This window comes from Stegastes partitus, unplaced genomic scaffold (assembly GCF_000690725.1).
Source record: "Stegastes partitus isolate 25-593 unplaced genomic scaffold, Stegastes_partitus-1.0.2 Scaffold921, whole genome shotgun sequence".
In the NCBI taxonomy this organism is placed as follows: domain Eukaryota; kingdom Metazoa; phylum Chordata; class Actinopteri; family Pomacentridae; genus Stegastes; species Stegastes partitus.
In genome coordinates, this window is record NW_007578652.1 from 126,391 (window position 1) to 143,580 (window position 17,190).

Consider the following 17,190-nt stretch of genomic DNA (forward strand, 5'->3'; position numbering starts at 1 on the left):
CCCACACAGTCCAAAAACATGTTGAGGTTAATTGGTGATTCTAAATTGTCCGTAGGTGTGAATGTGAGTGTTCTTGGTTGTCTGTCTCTAAGTGTAGCCCTGCGATGGACTGGCGACCTGTCCAGAGTGTCCCCTGCCTTCGCCCTAAGTCGGCTGGGATAGGCTCCAGCCCCCCCGCGACCCTAGTGAGGATTAAGCGGTATATAGATAATGGATGGATGGAAGTTAAGCTTCAGCTCATTATTAACTGTGTAATAGATTTAAAACATGTGATGATATATTACCACGAGATATCATCAAAAGCATGACTGTCACACAGCGTGAATTTTGTGAAACTATTGACAACAGTTTAAACCCTGGGTCAAATACGCTGCATGACGTCTATTCTAAATGGCAGCCTGTGTGATTTGCTGATGGCATTATTTGAAATTGCAATTTCGATTTGAAATCAGTGTGTCCAACTAACCTTGATGGCTGGGTGGGTCTTAGTGGTGTCGTTGCTTTTCTCTCCAGGGATGCTGCCAGCTGAACGTCCCTCACACTTATATCTAAACCTCATCCCCCTCGGCTTTGGCTGCTCGATGATCTCTATGAAGGGGCTTGCTGTTTGGACTGAGGGACACATGGAAAAGAGGGAATACTGAGAGCACAGCGTGGTCGTGTTTTGAAAATACAAAAACACAGTGTCCAGATTGCGAAATACTGTCTTACTTCTATCACTGTGTCAACACAGAAAAAGCTGCTCATCGATCATTAGAACACACAGTGCAGATATGTTTGCTTATGAAATCTCTGCAGTCAACATTAGTACTGATTTTTACATAAGACTGGTCATTTACAGGAAACTGCTGCTTACCTGGGTTGATTGGGGCCATGCCCCATCCATACACACCTACAGAGGACAGAGATAAAAGAAATGTTCACCACTTGTTCTTTAAAATCTCACAGCAGGCAGTGGTTTACCATTACATGACACAGCACACAGTAGTAGTGCAGATGACCAAAAAAAAAAAAAAAAACATCAAAAAACAGCTTCAGCACATATTTGTGGCTTAGTAAGAGTTTGTCATTTGTGGTGTGGCCCGGGTGGAAATCTACCAGACAGTGAAGCCTCCAAAGAGGTCGAAGGACACTTAGAGACAAGGGCTTCCCAGCTAAATATATTTGCTGGTCATAAAGTGCCTGCCAAGCTTCAGAAAAGAAGAAGGAGTGCAGAAAAAGGCAAACAATGAATGGCAGGGTGTAATGTGGGTGTCAGATTACCCGCCTTGTTATGAGCGGAAAGCAGGCAGCACTCTAGTTTCAGGTGCTTGGGAAAACAAGAAAGTGAAGATCAGGTGGTCAAAGCTCCACCCATCAGCTAGCAGGAATTGTTCAATTCAAAGGCGTGAGCAGGATGCTTTCCAAGCTGTAACATGCCTGATCTGCAGCCTTTAAAAGTAAGGGACAGTGGGGGGAAAATCACATTCTTCTTTGTGTTTAAGATATTGTGCAGTCGTTGACAAACGAAGCGGTATATGAAGAGTAAAACTCTGCAGTCACTATATAAAGTCATAATATGCATTATTATTAGTAATTAATGACTTAATGAAGGGCAATACTTGCACAATGCCAACACTTTAGACGATTTATTTGAAGGACACCCTTGACTACTGATTGAGTTTGGATGTAGTGAAAGTAAAAGTAAATGTCTGCCATACAGCCACACATTCAGAAATCACTGAATGTACTAATTTCAAAACACAGCTGAGGATTCTGACACTATTGTGTGTCGCTTTCACACCATTTGACCTGACTAAAGCACTGCTGCCTGGGCATCCTTTATTAATATTTGTCAGATACACTGTTGACTTTGTGTGTCAACATTGACCATGTCTTCCTATCCACATTAAACTGATAAATCACACTCATCATATATTTCAGTCTGTTTTGGGGGATCTGTAAGATGTCGAAAAGGCACCCAATTCTAAAATCTTTCTATTTAATATATTTTTCAGCTTATATGTAAAAGTAAATGTGCTATAAAAGTAAGCAGAGATTTCTGAAGCTTCACCAGATATTCTACACATCTTCATATATATTTCCTGCTAAACAGCCTGTTTCTTACTACAATGTATGTTAAACTATGATCTGCAATATAAATAAATCAAGTCTATTGCAACAGAGGTGGGCGGTTGCGAGCAGCGTGGATCAATGACAAAAATAGACATTTTTAATTTGAAACCAGCGCTACTTCCATGTTACATGTAAGCCGAACTGAAGAGTAATTAATGACAATGACCGCTAAGTTTTAGGAATGTGATTCATAAAGCAGTGTATATGAAACAGACAGAAAAAACGTTAAGTTGCGAGATTTCCGAACGTAGTTTGTAGTGGCTGGAGGGAAATCCATGCGGTGGACTCATCCAACAGGCCTCTTGGCAGGGCGACGCTGTTTGGTTGAGCCGTGCCAGGTGAGATAGCCACAACACAGACGAATTAATTCAGCATGACAGCACGTTTCACGCGAACATTACACAGGTATGTAATAAAACCCCTAAACCGAGTCAGCATTCTTTGTGAAGGTTAGCTTACGAACCGGGAACAGACTCCTCCTGTTAGCGCAGTAATAGCGGGGCTTTCCCCTGTGCGCAAAACAACTCCCTGAACAGTTTCACCTCCACAGTCTGAGCCCAAGCCGAGAGAATAAAAACCTCTTACCTTCCATGGCGGTGTCCGAGTCCGGCTCACGCTTCTCCGTCTACACCACTGTTTCTCTATAGTTTCTCTCTGTGTGTGTCTTTTTCTTTAAAGCTAAAAGTCGGTGCAAACACGACACTGTGGAGTCTGAAAACTTCTTGACAGAGCTGAACTGTCGCCTCCTTCGCTCCACCCACATCAGTGAGCGAGTCTTCGGCGAGTAAAGCCGCAGGGACGCTCGCAGCTTTTCCGGTAAGAACGGAGCAGAAATATAATACCTATTTGGGGAACACAGTATTGCGTGTTTTTGTTTGCTTTTTGCGAAACTCTCCAAGTCAAAATGGCGACTTTGCTATTTGCAGCACGCGCACTGTGTAGTAACTCTGCAGGAAAGTCGCGCTCAGGTTCTAGTTTTTAATTATTGTATTTTACTTTTTTTTTTTTTTGTGGAAAATCTAGTAAGTCTTACATGGATATGAAGTGCAATATTCTACACTTTTAAAATAAAAATAAAAACAGTGAATTACACTCATATAAATACATCTAACTGCCTTTCAGAAGCAAATTACCCATATTAAGCAGATAACTTTTAACATAGCATATAGGAACCTCCACAATAAATTCACTCAAGATCCTCCCTAGTACAATATATAAATAGCTTCTTAGCCTCTACAAATCCATGCAGCATCAGTATAAACAAATGGACACAATCAACATTAGTTAACAATCTCTTAAGTAGAAAAGAACATACAGAAAATCTAATTTAATATCTAAAATCCTGGCAGCAGAGGAGCAAATCTGATAATTACTTTTAGTATAATTATGCATATTGTAAGCAGATTTAGATTTTGTGAGACCTTGTTTTATATATTATGCATGGTTCTATTGACAGGTTCATCTACGTATGACCCCTGCAAGATTTTGGAGATGTATTTTCAGGCCCTTTGGGGTTTTACACATTCACATCATCATCTTCTACCAGTTTGATACAAAGAATTTGGCACTATATTCAATATTATATTCATTTGTTATTACAACAGCTTCTATTGATGTGTCTGTTGTTGACATGTTGCAACATATAACAACATATTACAAATCAAAATATGAATCAAATTAGCCTATCTTTGTGGTATAATATGATTATTATGACTGTTGTTATAGCTATTGTTATGAATAAAATAATGTACAAATATTTTATGAATAGCCTTATAAATTATTATATATACAGTTCCTATATTGCTAGTACATTTTATTATTAAAACAATAAAAATAAATGCAAAAATATAAAAAATATAAATCAATATAACAAAAATTAGATAAAATAAAACAAAATAAGACACACACACAAAAACAAACAAAGCTTGCCCACAGGGGTTTAAGGGAATCTTTGGATTTGTTTGGTTTGCATGCATATTTTTGCCAGACACAACTTTAGTCTGTTTAATCCCCATAATTAATAAAATCATCTGATTTTAGCTCTAAAATTGGAATAGTTAGGTAAATCTCCATAAATAATTCCTAGAATAAATAATGTGTATATGTGTGCACTACTTGTACTACTTATATAACTATTTTTATGAATAATACTATAACAACAATAAACTATTATTATTATTATTATTATTGTTATTACAGTGTAATTCCTTTAAAGGCAGTGTATTTGTATGAAAAATAGTTCGCCCCAAGAAACTGTATGCTATTATTTTGAAACAAAACTTGTGAGTGTTTCCGGTGCTGTCTGCTGTCTGTCTTGACGCAGCTGCACCCTTCGCCTCTCCTCTGCTATCCGCTCGTCTCTTCTCCTCTCCGCTGCAGTGCAACTTGCCACCACCCACTCAAAACAGTGCGGAAATACCCAGATGACGCACTTAAAAGGAACAGAAAAAATAAGCTGTGAGTGGGAGAGGCAATAACATAACTTCTGGCTTTAGTCATAACCTGGAAGAAAGTTTCAGATTGGATCGTCTGACGTCCGCTACAAATCTGCTCTCATCTTCTGTAAACACACTTACCGAAGAAGAACATCCACCTGAAGTTGTATTTTGTACTCTAGGTAGTACCAGACTGTTTGGAAACACTCTTCACACACTGACCTACATTACAAGTTTCCATTCTGCTGGTGGCCTACGCAAAAATCACTGCTCCAGGTTTTAACATTTAAGGCAGTACTTTTAGCACTCCAATCTTTTTCTTAGCTAGGATTTTTTATTTTAACTACTCAGTTAAAATTCAGGGAATATTGCCCTTTTTTAAATCACCAAGTCATCACAAAGAAAACAGTGCATCAGAAGCGTCTCTATATATTTTGGCCATGTGGAGGCGCTAGAGGTGAATAAATCAACTCTGGTGGAAGTGCAGGGCTGTGCTGCTCTCCTTAGATAAACCAAACCTGGGTGTCAGTACATCTTTTCCCAAGATTTCTCTATTGGAAAGTTGTTTGTTTGTTTGTTTGTTTGTGTGTGTGTGTGTTTGTTTGTTTGTTTGTTTGTTTGTTTTTGCCAATTAATGCAATAATATCTGAAAAGATCATCAGTCTCATACAGGTGTCCAAAAATAAAAAGACTGATATTCAGTTGTTGCAAAAGTTGCCAACTGACGACATTAAGACAAATAAATAAATAAATAAATAAATAAATAAATAAATAAATAAATAAATAAATAAATATAATGTAGTATTAAAAGTTTACAGTAACCTGTTGCCAAGGGTCTGTTCACACTGATGCTTTCAAGTGCCGTCGGAAATTACAAGCAGTTGAGAAAATGCAGTTAGGAACATGGGAAATGTCCATTTTATTGTTGTCCTGTTTGGGAACAAACAAACAAACAAACAAACATGAACACACTCATTCTGATCATGATGGTGCGGCTACTCTTCATATAATAGAACCTAATGTAGGTGGTTTTAAAGCACTGAGTAAATTGGTAATGGATTTAGCAAAAGTTATTTAAACATCACGTTACAGTGTTTTGGATTCTCCTAAACACCTTTGTTTTAAATTAGTATTATTAAAGTATTCCTGATGGTATGTCTTTTAAGTACCTTTACACTGGAGCATTGTTAGGTTTGTTAAGGAAAGCAACTGAATAATAATATATCTTCAACAAGTTACAAAAATACACTAATTGACTTCGGGAATGAATGGAAAGCAGTAGCTGGTTGCACTATAAAGAAAGACAATGGCATAAAGCTGAAATGTCTGGAAAGGCTAATAACTGAACTCAGCCTTTTTTTGTGTGTGTTAAACTATTTAACTTTCCTTTGAACAGAAAAGGCAATGGCAAATTAAAAATATTCAATTCTTCCTCTTTCTCCACTGGAAGTTAAAATTTCCGAGGGCACTTGAATGCGACGTAATGGTCCTAAACGGGAGGCCGTGAATGGGAGGAGGTTGGCGGTGCGTTTGTGTGCGCTGAGGCGGTGCCTGCCCTGCCTGCTCCAGACTGCGGCGGGCAGAGCTGTTCGTTTCAGAAATGGCGGAGGGGGAGTTGGACGTCGACTCGCTGATTTCCAGGCTTTTAGAGGGTGAGTTCGCAACTGTGTTTCATTTACAGTGCTTTGCTGTGTGCGGTTTTACCCCACAGCAGTTATTTGGGTTGCATTTTTGACGCGAGTTGACGAGAAAAAGGCCCGCTTTACTTGCTAGCGTAGCCCGGTGCTGGAGTGAACAGGACTGGTCCCGTCTGTCGGTAATCACAGGCACACCTTTAGTCAGCTGCCGCCTCTCTTTCTTACGTCTTTTTTCCCCATTAAGTTGGCATAATTAATGCCAAAATGCACTCAAGTCTTTTTTAAATAGAATTTTGAGTGTTATAGAGTGAATAAGAAAGTTGTAGCTCGGTGGCTGTTTGTGCCCCGACAGGTCCAGACTGTGAGAGAACGTCAGACCCATATTTAAACTAACCTAACTATTGCAATTCATCTCTGCCTTTATTAATAGCGCCATATCAGTGTAATAACTTAGGCATGCAACATGTATAACACTTACCAAGCTGCTTATCTTATCTGAAAACCTCAATCCTAGTCTTTGCTCATATCTCCACGAGCTACAAAATAGACCACTGTGGGCGGTAGCTTCTAGTGCAAATCCGTGCTAAAAGTTGATATTTCTTTTAAAATAAAGTGCAGCTTGATGATTTAAATCAGCCGAAAATGTCAAGACACTTGCCTGATCTCCGAGGACAACTAAAATCTTGGTTCCTTTGTGCATTTATGTGGTTTGCCCACAATCATTAGAAAAATGTCAAGTTTTCAAACGGGATTTGGCGGAAAGAATTCACAGCTGAAGAGAGGAGGCACGTCCTAGTGTTATAATGGTTCCATGCCAAGATTGCTAAATGGTAATATTTACACAAGCCACAGGCCATCACGTAATTCCACTTTAAGTAAACTTTCAGAGTTTGTACCCTGCAAGTATGTCAAAACAAAGCAACTATTCCTGACCTTAATCTAGGTGTTTTATAATTTCATAGTCAGTGCATGAAAATAAGCTGTCATCCTGCAAAAGGGTTTCAAGTGTCTGTAGTATTTATTACAATAAAGATAAAACATTTTGTTAACATCATTCATAAAATACGTTGCTTTCCCACTTTAACTGTGAATGATGAGCATTCAGAAAGACCCCTGTAGTGTATTTGTGTAATCTGTTAGCTAATATGCATATTTACAACTGATCAGAGTTTTTTTTTACACTAATTTGAGTCAGTTAACGCTGCACAAAAGTAATGTCTGTACTTTCGAAGAAAGAACTCTTGTTGCTCCTGCACCGCTGTTATGTGTTGGGTAGCAGCAGTGGGTGACTTTTCTGGCGTTGATAAATAAGGGACCCTGACATAAGTGAGTTGATTTGTTCGTCTTTTTCTTGCCTTTCTTTCTCTTGAGAACACAGTCGGTGTCTCTCTGTGTCTTCAGTAAACATGCAGAGAGCTGAGGCTGTGGTGAACAAACATTCACCATCGATTGTCACACACTCAATGTGCTGGAAGTCAGACACACAAAACGTACACAGTTTGGCAGCGTATGCTAATGAATGGGCACGGTGTGTATCAACATGCCAGTTCAACCTAATCATCTGGATTGATCGGGACTGGTGACATAATAGTGCTTGTTTGCTCTTTGTGTGTGAGTGTGAGCTGTGGAGTAGCACAGCAGTGTGAGTCTGTATTGTCAGCTGGGCAGGACTGTACTGTAGTTTGTTAGCTGGCTTGTATTTAGCTGCCTCTTTATGCAGTGAATAGGAAACCTCAGTGGAGGAAATTGGAGGGATCTGGCCCTAAAGGTTTCCAGATGTGAGCTCTGAATGTATCCGACTATCCATCTCCTTTCAGTCACTTTCTCTCTCCATCTACAGCCAGTTTTTACCCGTTTGGCTCATTTTTGGAGAGGAGAGGCAGGCTGCACGCCAATGGTTTTCTGAAGGCTCATACCTCTACATCAAAACCCAAATCGGATGTAAATGAAGTTTTCAAGTCAGTTATTAAAATTTAAGTAGTAAGTTTGAAATTTGTGTTGTCCAAGTTTTATTGTGTACAGTATTGTGTATTGTGTACACCAAAAACAAGACTTCTTGAATCACATTATGTTCAGGCTGAGAATGTTTTTCCACAAAAGTTCTCAAGTGTGGAGTCTAAATATAAAGTTTACAAGAATTTTAGATAAAATGTGTATGTATTAGTTTTGCTTAGATGATAAAACTTTAGATTTAGATCTGATCAAAGTTGGACTGCTGGTTAATGTCAATCTGACATATGTATATTGAAATAGCTGGTTTATTTACTAAGCCCAAATTCATCCTGTAAAGCTATTTGGATATTTGTTCATTGTTTAGGTACTTTTGTTTTTGGAAATCGGATAGCCATGTGCACTATATTTGTACCACTTTTATCCTCTTTAACCGCTCTGCTCACCTTGGCAGCTACAGAGAAGATAAAAATGCAAAATACCTCAGCGGTGTTGGAACACCTAAAACTGAGCAATGAGTGTTCCAAATATGCAGTTTGAAACTAGCTTACAAGGGTAAACAAGAAGAATGATAACTCACCTGAACGCCAAGAGTATTAGGCTACTGTGTAAAAACGAGACCATGCTAGCTGCTTTGAACTAATAATGAATCAAAAACGTGCCCTGACTTTGCTTGGAAAGTATTGCAACTGATGTTTAAAATACAGCAGCGTGTCATGTGGAAACATTGGGGTCTAAGGCAATTATAGGCATAAGAAACACAGTCCAGTCTAATAGTAACTTGTCAAGAGTTGTATAATCAAGCATCGCTGCCATCAACATTCTTAACCACACTCAAAACATTTTTACTTACCCTCCACCAAGCTTCAATTATGTGCTGTCGATTGAGGCAGAAAAATGTCGTTCCGTACAGCCTGAGTAGTCAGTTTTCTAATCCAGGGGATAAAAAAAACAGCAAATACTCACAGTTTAGTTGTAGAAACAATGACGTTTTAGGCCCTGTTGTTTGTGAAAATGACCTTATGGTCGCTCTTCTCTCATTAGAATTGTAGCTGATTCATTTCCTGTTCATCAGCTAATGGCTTGGCCAGATCAAAGAAGAAACCAATAATTGTAGTATTTTGACAGTGTTCTGTGCCAGACTTCAGTACGTGTCTGTTTTCTCTCTGGTGCCACGGCCTGATTTTGGTCTGTACCAAGAAAAAGGTATTAAGGTTTAATACCTGGCCTTACTTGGGTCATATAAGACCACGATTAGAACACAATCACACACATAAACCATTGGAGTTTGTGTTCACGTTGCGGTAAAGTGTAACATTACTTACTAAGAGTAAGTGTACAATTGATTGTTTCTGCAGGCAAAACCACATCCATCTAATAGGATGGCTCACCAGCCAATACTGTCTTTTTAGTAGAAAGTATAAAAGTTGGCTAAGTGGCTTTACTTGAACACTGAGAGACAGATATACGGGGCCACACACAGACACAAACACAAATCCAAGCGCTCAAATTGTCCCTTGTGAGTCCGTTTGTCATCGATAGAGCTGCATTTTATTTTAAGACTTGACCTTTCAGCAACACAAAGACTCCTCACAGGCTTCCCCTTGCTGTTGATATCCCTCATCATATTTTACTTAACCAGATTACATCTAATGCGATCTTTTATTGAGACATGTAGTGAATGGCCTGTAGGTGGCTTTCTCCTTCACATGAACAATTTTATTATGCTGCCACTCAGGGGAATCTTCTTCTTCTCTGCGTGAGGTGAAGGACCTTTTCCCTAATGTAGGAGTGGGCTCTTCCTCGCCGCTTCAGCAGTTTGATGTCTCTAATTTTCAGCGAGCGCTGGTGTTAGTCGGGGAACCCACGTAGTCCTGCACACAGACGCACATATGGAAGGGTCTCTGATCTTCTATTAAATGTCAACAGGCACAGCTGTCCCTGCTAGAAATTAACCTACCCTTTTGGTGACACAGACACGGTGAAGGAGGGGAGGGGAGAGGGTGTTAAAAACAGCAGTACAGTAATACAGTAGACTTTGTTGTTGGTGTTTTTAATCTCTTCGAAAATCTCTTTAATTCTCTGTTAGATCTGAGGTGCTACAAAGTCCATTATAGTTCATTGTAAAGTGTCACGTATTGAAATCGAACCACTTAGCAGCCTTAATCAAACAAACAGGAAACTCTGGAAGATTTAAAATGCCAAAATTAAGGTGAAATAAAACATACATCATGCATTTATCCTTTTAATAGGTTTACAATGGATCCTGCAGTGTATTAGCACAGCGTTCCAGTCAAACAGACAGTTCCTAAACTAATTTCACTTCAGAAAGTTCAGATTGAAATAAACGGTGCAAACAGCCACTGTGTATGTACCAGGACCTGGGAATACGTCTTTAGTCACATGAGCTTAATGCTTGCCTGTCTTCCCGTTTCCTGCATTTGTCTACAAAACTCATGAGTCCAGCGTATTTCCCAGTTAGCTTTCTTAGCCGTTGCACAAATGCTATCTTCATCGTAAAGTAAACTTTTACAGGGACTTTATTTCTCTGCTGTGACTGCGAACACAACCTACAGACTTTTGTCATGCGTGTCATGGTGCATTAAAGCTGACGAAAGTAACTTTACTTCCCTTATAGCAACACGCTTCACACAACAAACCCACCAGTCTGCGTCACCACCTTCGTTAAAGAAGATGTGCAGTCAGGCTGGGGGTGTGCCAACCTCACTTGCTAAAATAACATAGAAACTGTATTCATTTGTATAATTATTAAGTGTTTGTTTGCTTTGATAGACATAGATGAGCCTCCTTTACTTGAATAAAAGTCCTAAGACCGCAATGTAAAAGCATGTAAGTATAATCCGGAGAATCTAAAATGGTATCAAAGGTAGAGTTACTCAATTCAGAAAAATGTCTCCTGTTGCTGTTGCGCTATGATACAGTGTGTTATATCATTCAATTATTATTACTCATGCATTAATGTAAAAGCAGGATGGTTTGTATAAGCCTCGCCCACGGCCCCGCCCCTACACCGTGATTTCCCATTTTGGAATGTATGATGCATCTCTGTCTCAAAAAGGCAGCAGAAACACATCTAATAAGGTGTGTTATATGCAGGGTTATTTCGTTGTTTGTTTTCATTTAGGCGTTGTGAATCTTCCATAGGAACACAGCTGGGGTTTAGGGAGAGCTTCTTAAAAATAGAATCGTGAAACGTAAACCACCAGCTCCATGATGTGTCACAGCTTTACCTATTGGTGGAAGTGGCCCATGATGTTGTCCCGTATATTATCTGACAGGCTGCATGTTCCATGGTTTAAACCAGATGATGCAGATCAGATAATCCTGCTGGACGTCCAGATTCAAGCAAATGTGGAACACATTTGGAGTTAAATTTGCCAGGTTCTCACTTGGTGCATTATTTTTTTTAAGAACTGGCATAGTCAGAACACTATCTGAGATTTATCTTTTTCCTTATGAGGCGCTAATAATGAACCAAAACTAGCTTTGTGTAACTTAAAAGGTAAAAACCACCACCTGAGATATATGAGTAATTCTCTTAAGCATTCCAAAGTGAGCCATTTGGCATCACTTGTGTCTGTGCAGGAACAGATCCCCTTCTTGTTCCTCATCTAGTGTTTGTGGCTCCATTTAAAAAGTGCGAAAACCAGTTGTGAAAAAGTTTGAGGCACATGAAATGCAAAGCAAAAAGTGTCCACCTTTAGTTGTGGACACTGAAAGACACACACATGCAGCGCACGTGTCCTTCAGCGGTTGTTCGGTGGAGCGCTTGACAGGCGTCGTCTAGCCGACACGCTAAACCTGATCGACTGACAACACGGTTTACGATCACTGAAGCCTCCTCAGTGGCCTGAGCGTGCAGGTTTCCAGCCTCTCTGGTTTCATTTGTCACTGCGAATACAATGACTTGTCATTTGCTGTCCGGTGACTTGTGAGTCACAGCTGAAAGGTAAGCAGCACAATGGTGCACAGCTTACCTACCAAAGCCATTTGTCTGTACGTATTAACATGGCGTTTTGATGTCTGTGTGCATCTGACTGAACGTTAATATCATGCAGTCGGAGTTTTAAGTCCCCCAGATGAGCACATGAACTTCATTCCTGCCATTAGTGCATGTCAGCAATAGAAAGTCTGTCCCAGTTCCAACATTTCTCTTACAGCACAGTAATATGATGGCCACTTGGGATTTAGTTGATTATTGTGGAGCACAAGAGGCTGCATGCCTGATGGAAAAATGTATTTTTAAAAGCTCTGGTGAGTACTTCCAGTGCACAGGTATTCAAAACGGTATCCGGAAGAGACAACATGAAAATAAAACACCTAATTGCCAGTTAGGTGTCTAATGACAGTGGTGTGATGTCGCGTGTTTGTAGTGAGAAAATATCAATTCAACCACAGCCACATTACACAGGACTGCAGGAAATCAATCAGCCATCTGTTGTTTCAGTATGACTCTCAGTAGCTCGTGTCAGATTTCACAGCAAAAATCACTGCAGTTGGTTCCAGTGATTTGAGCTGATGTCGCATATTTCACAGTATTCACAGAAAGCCTTCAGTGGACAGCGTGCCTCAGCAAGGCTGCACTTTTCTTTCTTGTCTTTTTTTTACTTCCCTGCATGTTTGTGTACAGTTTCCTGAAGCAGCCTTGTGTTTTTCTGTTTGTTTGACTTCTCCCCACTCGGCCCCTCCCTGTCCTCCTCATTAGTTTTTTACTAGCGCTGCGCTGTGTCGCTGCCATCCAGCAAAGCGGCTATTACAGGCCTCTGCTTTTCCAGCATGCCCATGCTAAGCCCACGCTGGCCCGGGCTTTTAGTGACAACAGGCCCTCTGTCTGGACTGCCAGCACAGGTGGCCCGGAGGCTTTATGTGGCACAATCAACACCAGCAGCAGCCACTAAGGAGGAAGGGCAGGATAGAAAGTTGACTTCATTTTTTTGGTGTCATTTCAGTTTATGGGGAAAAGATGGCAGCCAAGTTGTTGGGAACGTAAACTCTCCTAAAGAACAGGTTTGTGTTTAGGAGATGTTTACTTCCTGAAATGGAATCGTCTCTTGAATGTGCCTTCAGTCGAACATTTCAAAAATTTTACTCATTGGTCATAAATCAAACTTCTGGAACTTTGGTGTAGAAGGTCAAAAGGGAACATAAATGGAATGAATGTCCCCATAAGATAGGTGCTGTATAATTAAATAATTAGCTTAAATCAGCCATTAAAGCGAGCATGCAGCTTTGGTTTTTGTTTTCTGTATTGTTAAGCTAATCTCTAACAAAAAAAATGATTCCGTGTTCTCTTTGGTCTTTGAAGAGATTTTTTTTTCACTTTGACTAGATTCAGCAGGTTTTCAGAGTGATGCTAAATACCCCTGGCTAGTACACAGGTTGCCATGGCCATGAGTGGCAATTATAGGACAGTGATGACTGTTAAAAGCAGCACAAATGATAAAGGTCACGCCGTCTAAAAACATAACTCCTACCTTTTCCTTTTATACGCCTAAAGGCTGAGCTAAAATCTGCTGATTTAACGTCGGCGTCATAAACTGCCGGTCATACCAGACCAAATAAGGCCGTAGCTGTAAAACCACAGTGTGTTCAATTCAGCAAAAGTGCATTTTATTGCTCATAAATTCAGCTTTTTCATTTGAGTTAGATTGTGTTCCTCAAAAGTTACATAGGCTTGCTTTAAATTGAAGAGTAATGCATCCCAGAGGTTTTAGCATTTTAATTGGTGGTGTGTGTGTGTGTGTGTGTGTGGATGGCTGGCCCAAAAGACTTTAAGTTCTCTGGGTTTGTCAACTCTTTCAGGGCACTTGTAGGAACTGTTATGCCACAAGTTAGATGTCATAGATGAAGCTGAAGGAGTCCAACAACCCCTCAAAGTCACTTTTTCTCTACACTGCTCTATATAATGCCCCTCTGTTCTGCTCTTGCAAAATCCGTTTTACATTGGTGTCACCCTGCTTGTTTTCGTCGGCCGTGGAGGACTGCTGCTGCGCTGCGTGGTGTTCAGGCTGCTGGCGTGGCACTCTGTTATGGAAACAACAATGGTGGAGCCTGTGTGGCGGGGAGCATTCACCCCCTGGCACCAAGCGTGGCACAGAGAGCTCACCCAGGCTTTTCAGCTGCCCAGCTCGGCTGTCCAATAAACCCTCCCTTCTATTCACTCCCTCGCATGCCGAGTCTCAAGCTTCGGTTTCGTCCTGCGTTTTTTTTTTCCCCCCTCGTTTTCGACTCCTCTCCATCTCTTCCCACTTTCTGTGTCTGTTGCCGTGCCTCCTGTTTATTTCTCCCCCAGTCTCTCCTCTCAATTTCATCCATTCTTTCGCCCTACAAAGACGGCCATTCACCCGAGGCACTTAAAGCCGAACAAAACATTCTCTGAAAATGCAAAGCCAGCACAGAAATGCCATCGCAGTCGGGATTTCTGCCTTAAGAGCCGCTCTCACTCTCCTCGCCAGAGTTACTTTGTGTTTCTTGCTCACTGAGGGGTCACTGTTTTCCATCGGGCCCTGCGTGGGAGAGGGTTAGACGGAGGAGTGGAGGGGAGCTGCTGGCCTCGCGCCAGTTGGAGAGAATGGAGGTGGATTGCTAAAAAAGGTCTGACGGGGCATCTTTATTGGTGCTGCGAGGTGCAGCAGTGACTAAAACATGCACAGTCATACCTGCTTAAAATTCATGGGTCTGCCTGACCCAATAGAACTTCCTTTGAAAGTTTTTCCATGGTAACCAGACAGAATGGAAAGAAAAAAAAAAAACAGTGTTTTGCTGAAGTTGCTGTTTCTGCCCAGAAAAAAAATTAAAGCTGCAGTAATCAATATTTTTATATCAACAACAGAAAAAGTGATGATGTGAGTGATGAAAGGTGTCGATGATGGTTCCCCTCCAGCTCTGCAGAGCATCGTAGCGTCTTTTGGATTCCTAGACAGCACCTTTAATGTTTTTGATTCAGTCTCATCAGCTCTGATTTTCAATAACAAAAGGAAAACATTCTTACATTACAAGTCAGATACTTAAAAATCTATTATGTTGTCATCATTTTAACAGAAAACACTGGCACCATGACAGTACATTTTGAAACAGTGCAGAGCTTCGTTTTGGGAAAAATCCTGCACCTGTTGCAGCATGAAGACCTCGTGCATTTCTAATCAAAACATTAGCAGTATTACAACGAGATGAAACTTGCTCTGGAGTTCTACAGAAAGATACAGCCACAAAAAAACACTAATAAAGCAGCAGTAACACAATGACTGTAGTCTCAACAAGATGTGCATTGTAAGTGTCACAAATGTCGTTTTCATTTAAAGCAAAGGCCGAGCTGACAAGTACGCTAGCGGCACAGCAGCAGAATAATTGACTTACAGGGGTCGGCCCTGTTTTTGAGCTGACATCAGTGTGTGTTTTCTTGTTGATGTGGCTTACGCAGCTCTTTGCCAGTGCAGCTGACAGCCATTACATTGTTATGAATGTTCGCTCACGGCGAGGCCTGGCCTGTGCTTCACTCGTCTGCCTCTCTTCCCATCGCACACAGCGTCGGAGCCTTCGAGCACTCCCTCTTGGTCTTGACTGACTACTTCCTCCTTCCTCCCTACAGGAGCGCCCATATATGGCAATGTCTTCTGGAGGCAATCTGCGTGTAATTGACTTATCTTTAACTCTGTCTCTGTTTGGCTCTGTTCAAGTGAACCCTCTTTTATACGAGTGGGAAAACAGGTGACCTCTTTGACCCTTAACAAGCAGTTTACTCCCAGTAAAACGGAGAAAATGATGACTGACAACCAAAGATCAGCTTGTGCGTTCACATTCAAACACATTCTCTCACTTACTTCCCTTGATATGAAGCTGATATAACATGTTTTTATGTGTTAATGTGAGACTACATGTAGTTTTGGGCAACACCATCCACAAATCAAACTCTTGACCTCCTACAAAAAGCTCTGGTGTGTTTGCAAAACTCATCAAACAGGCCCGTCCCTGCTATACGTTGGTTTCGTCTTCCAACTCCGTCATAGTTTGATTGCATACTCACACGGCCTGTCACGTTGTGCTCTATGTCGTAACACTTTGCTGGTGTGGTTCAGCATGTGGCACAATGGCAGGTTGGGCTTCACCCAAGATCCTCCCAAATTCTTAATGAATTAAGTTGCAAGGTGCCAGTCAGCTGGATTTTTAATTCAGGGAACAATGGCTCATTTGTTACCTCGAAAGATCAACCGAAGGTAGCAAAGGTTACTGAGCAGAAACTCTAATATTCTTTTTAGTGGAGGATAGTAAAGCTAGCTAAACAGGAAAGAAGTGGCAATAATCATCCTTTTGTTTTTGTCTGACTAACAATCCAAAACATTTTTTAAGTTTACTGTCACATTGGGTTAAATAAAAGCAGAAACCACACTGTTGACATGTGTCCTTCTTGGCATTTGACTTGGAAAATGGTTTAAAAATAAATATATTAGCAAAATGTTAGTGTCGTGTTAACAAAAAAATAGCTAAATTGCTTCAACACCAACTTAAATAAGCAATTTTCATTTGAGAGTTTCATTTTTTGTAGCAAATATGTTCAATGTGACCACTCTTCTTCGTTTATTATCATTTAAAACCGATTCGTTTTGTCCGACGAACGCTCAATAATCTAAATCCAGCACCATGAAATCTTCAAATTCTAAGCCAAATGATTTATTGATTACCTCATTTTGTTGATTTAAAGGTTCAATTAAATACAATCTTGGTGTTTGGTTCACATCTGTTCAAATCTTGTGGTCTTTTCCACTGAGCTACAGTCCTATAGACCTAGCTCCATCCAGTAAGGTAAATTTGTGACATAAATTTAAACTGTCTTAGGTTTCAATGGGACTTGCAGATGCCACGGGTATCCCAGGCCGCGCTAAGAGCCCCATACAGGCCGAGCGCTTCAGGTCTAAAGGGTCTGAGAGCTGTCTGGAATGCAGGGAGGGGGGGTAGGAGGCAGCGCTGTCCTCTTGACGTCAGCACAGTTCACTGGCAAGGCGGAGGAGGACGATGACCCAGGGATTCAGCCACAG

At 40.7% G+C, this 17,190-nt stretch overlaps 2 protein-coding genes across 2 annotated transcripts in view; one reads left to right on the plus strand and one right to left on the minus strand.

Moving 5' to 3' along the window:
• The window catches only part of rela (v-rel avian reticuloendotheliosis viral oncogene homolog A), a 17,211-nt gene extending 14,287 nt beyond the window's left edge, over nucleotides 1-2,924 (minus strand). The window contains 3 exon segments of the mRNA XM_008293902.1: nucleotides 467-612; nucleotides 857-892; nucleotides 2,701-2,924. Of these exon segments, the coding sequence (XP_008292124.1) occupies nucleotides 467-612; nucleotides 857-892; nucleotides 2,701-2,707 (189 nt within the window). The 5' untranslated portion in view covers nucleotides 2,708-2,924.
• Nucleotides 2,925-6,094: 3,170 nt separating this feature from the next.
• Nucleotides 6,095-17,190, plus strand: part of LOC103366237 (serine/threonine-protein phosphatase PP1-beta catalytic subunit) — a 23,040-nt gene continuing 11,944 nt past the window's right edge. Inside the window, exon 1 of the mRNA XM_008293903.1 lies at nucleotides 6,095-6,202. Within this exon, the coding sequence (XP_008292125.1) occupies nucleotides 6,151-6,202 (52 nt within the window). The 5' untranslated portion in view covers nucleotides 6,095-6,150. The remainder of the gene's footprint in view (nucleotides 6,203-17,190) is intronic.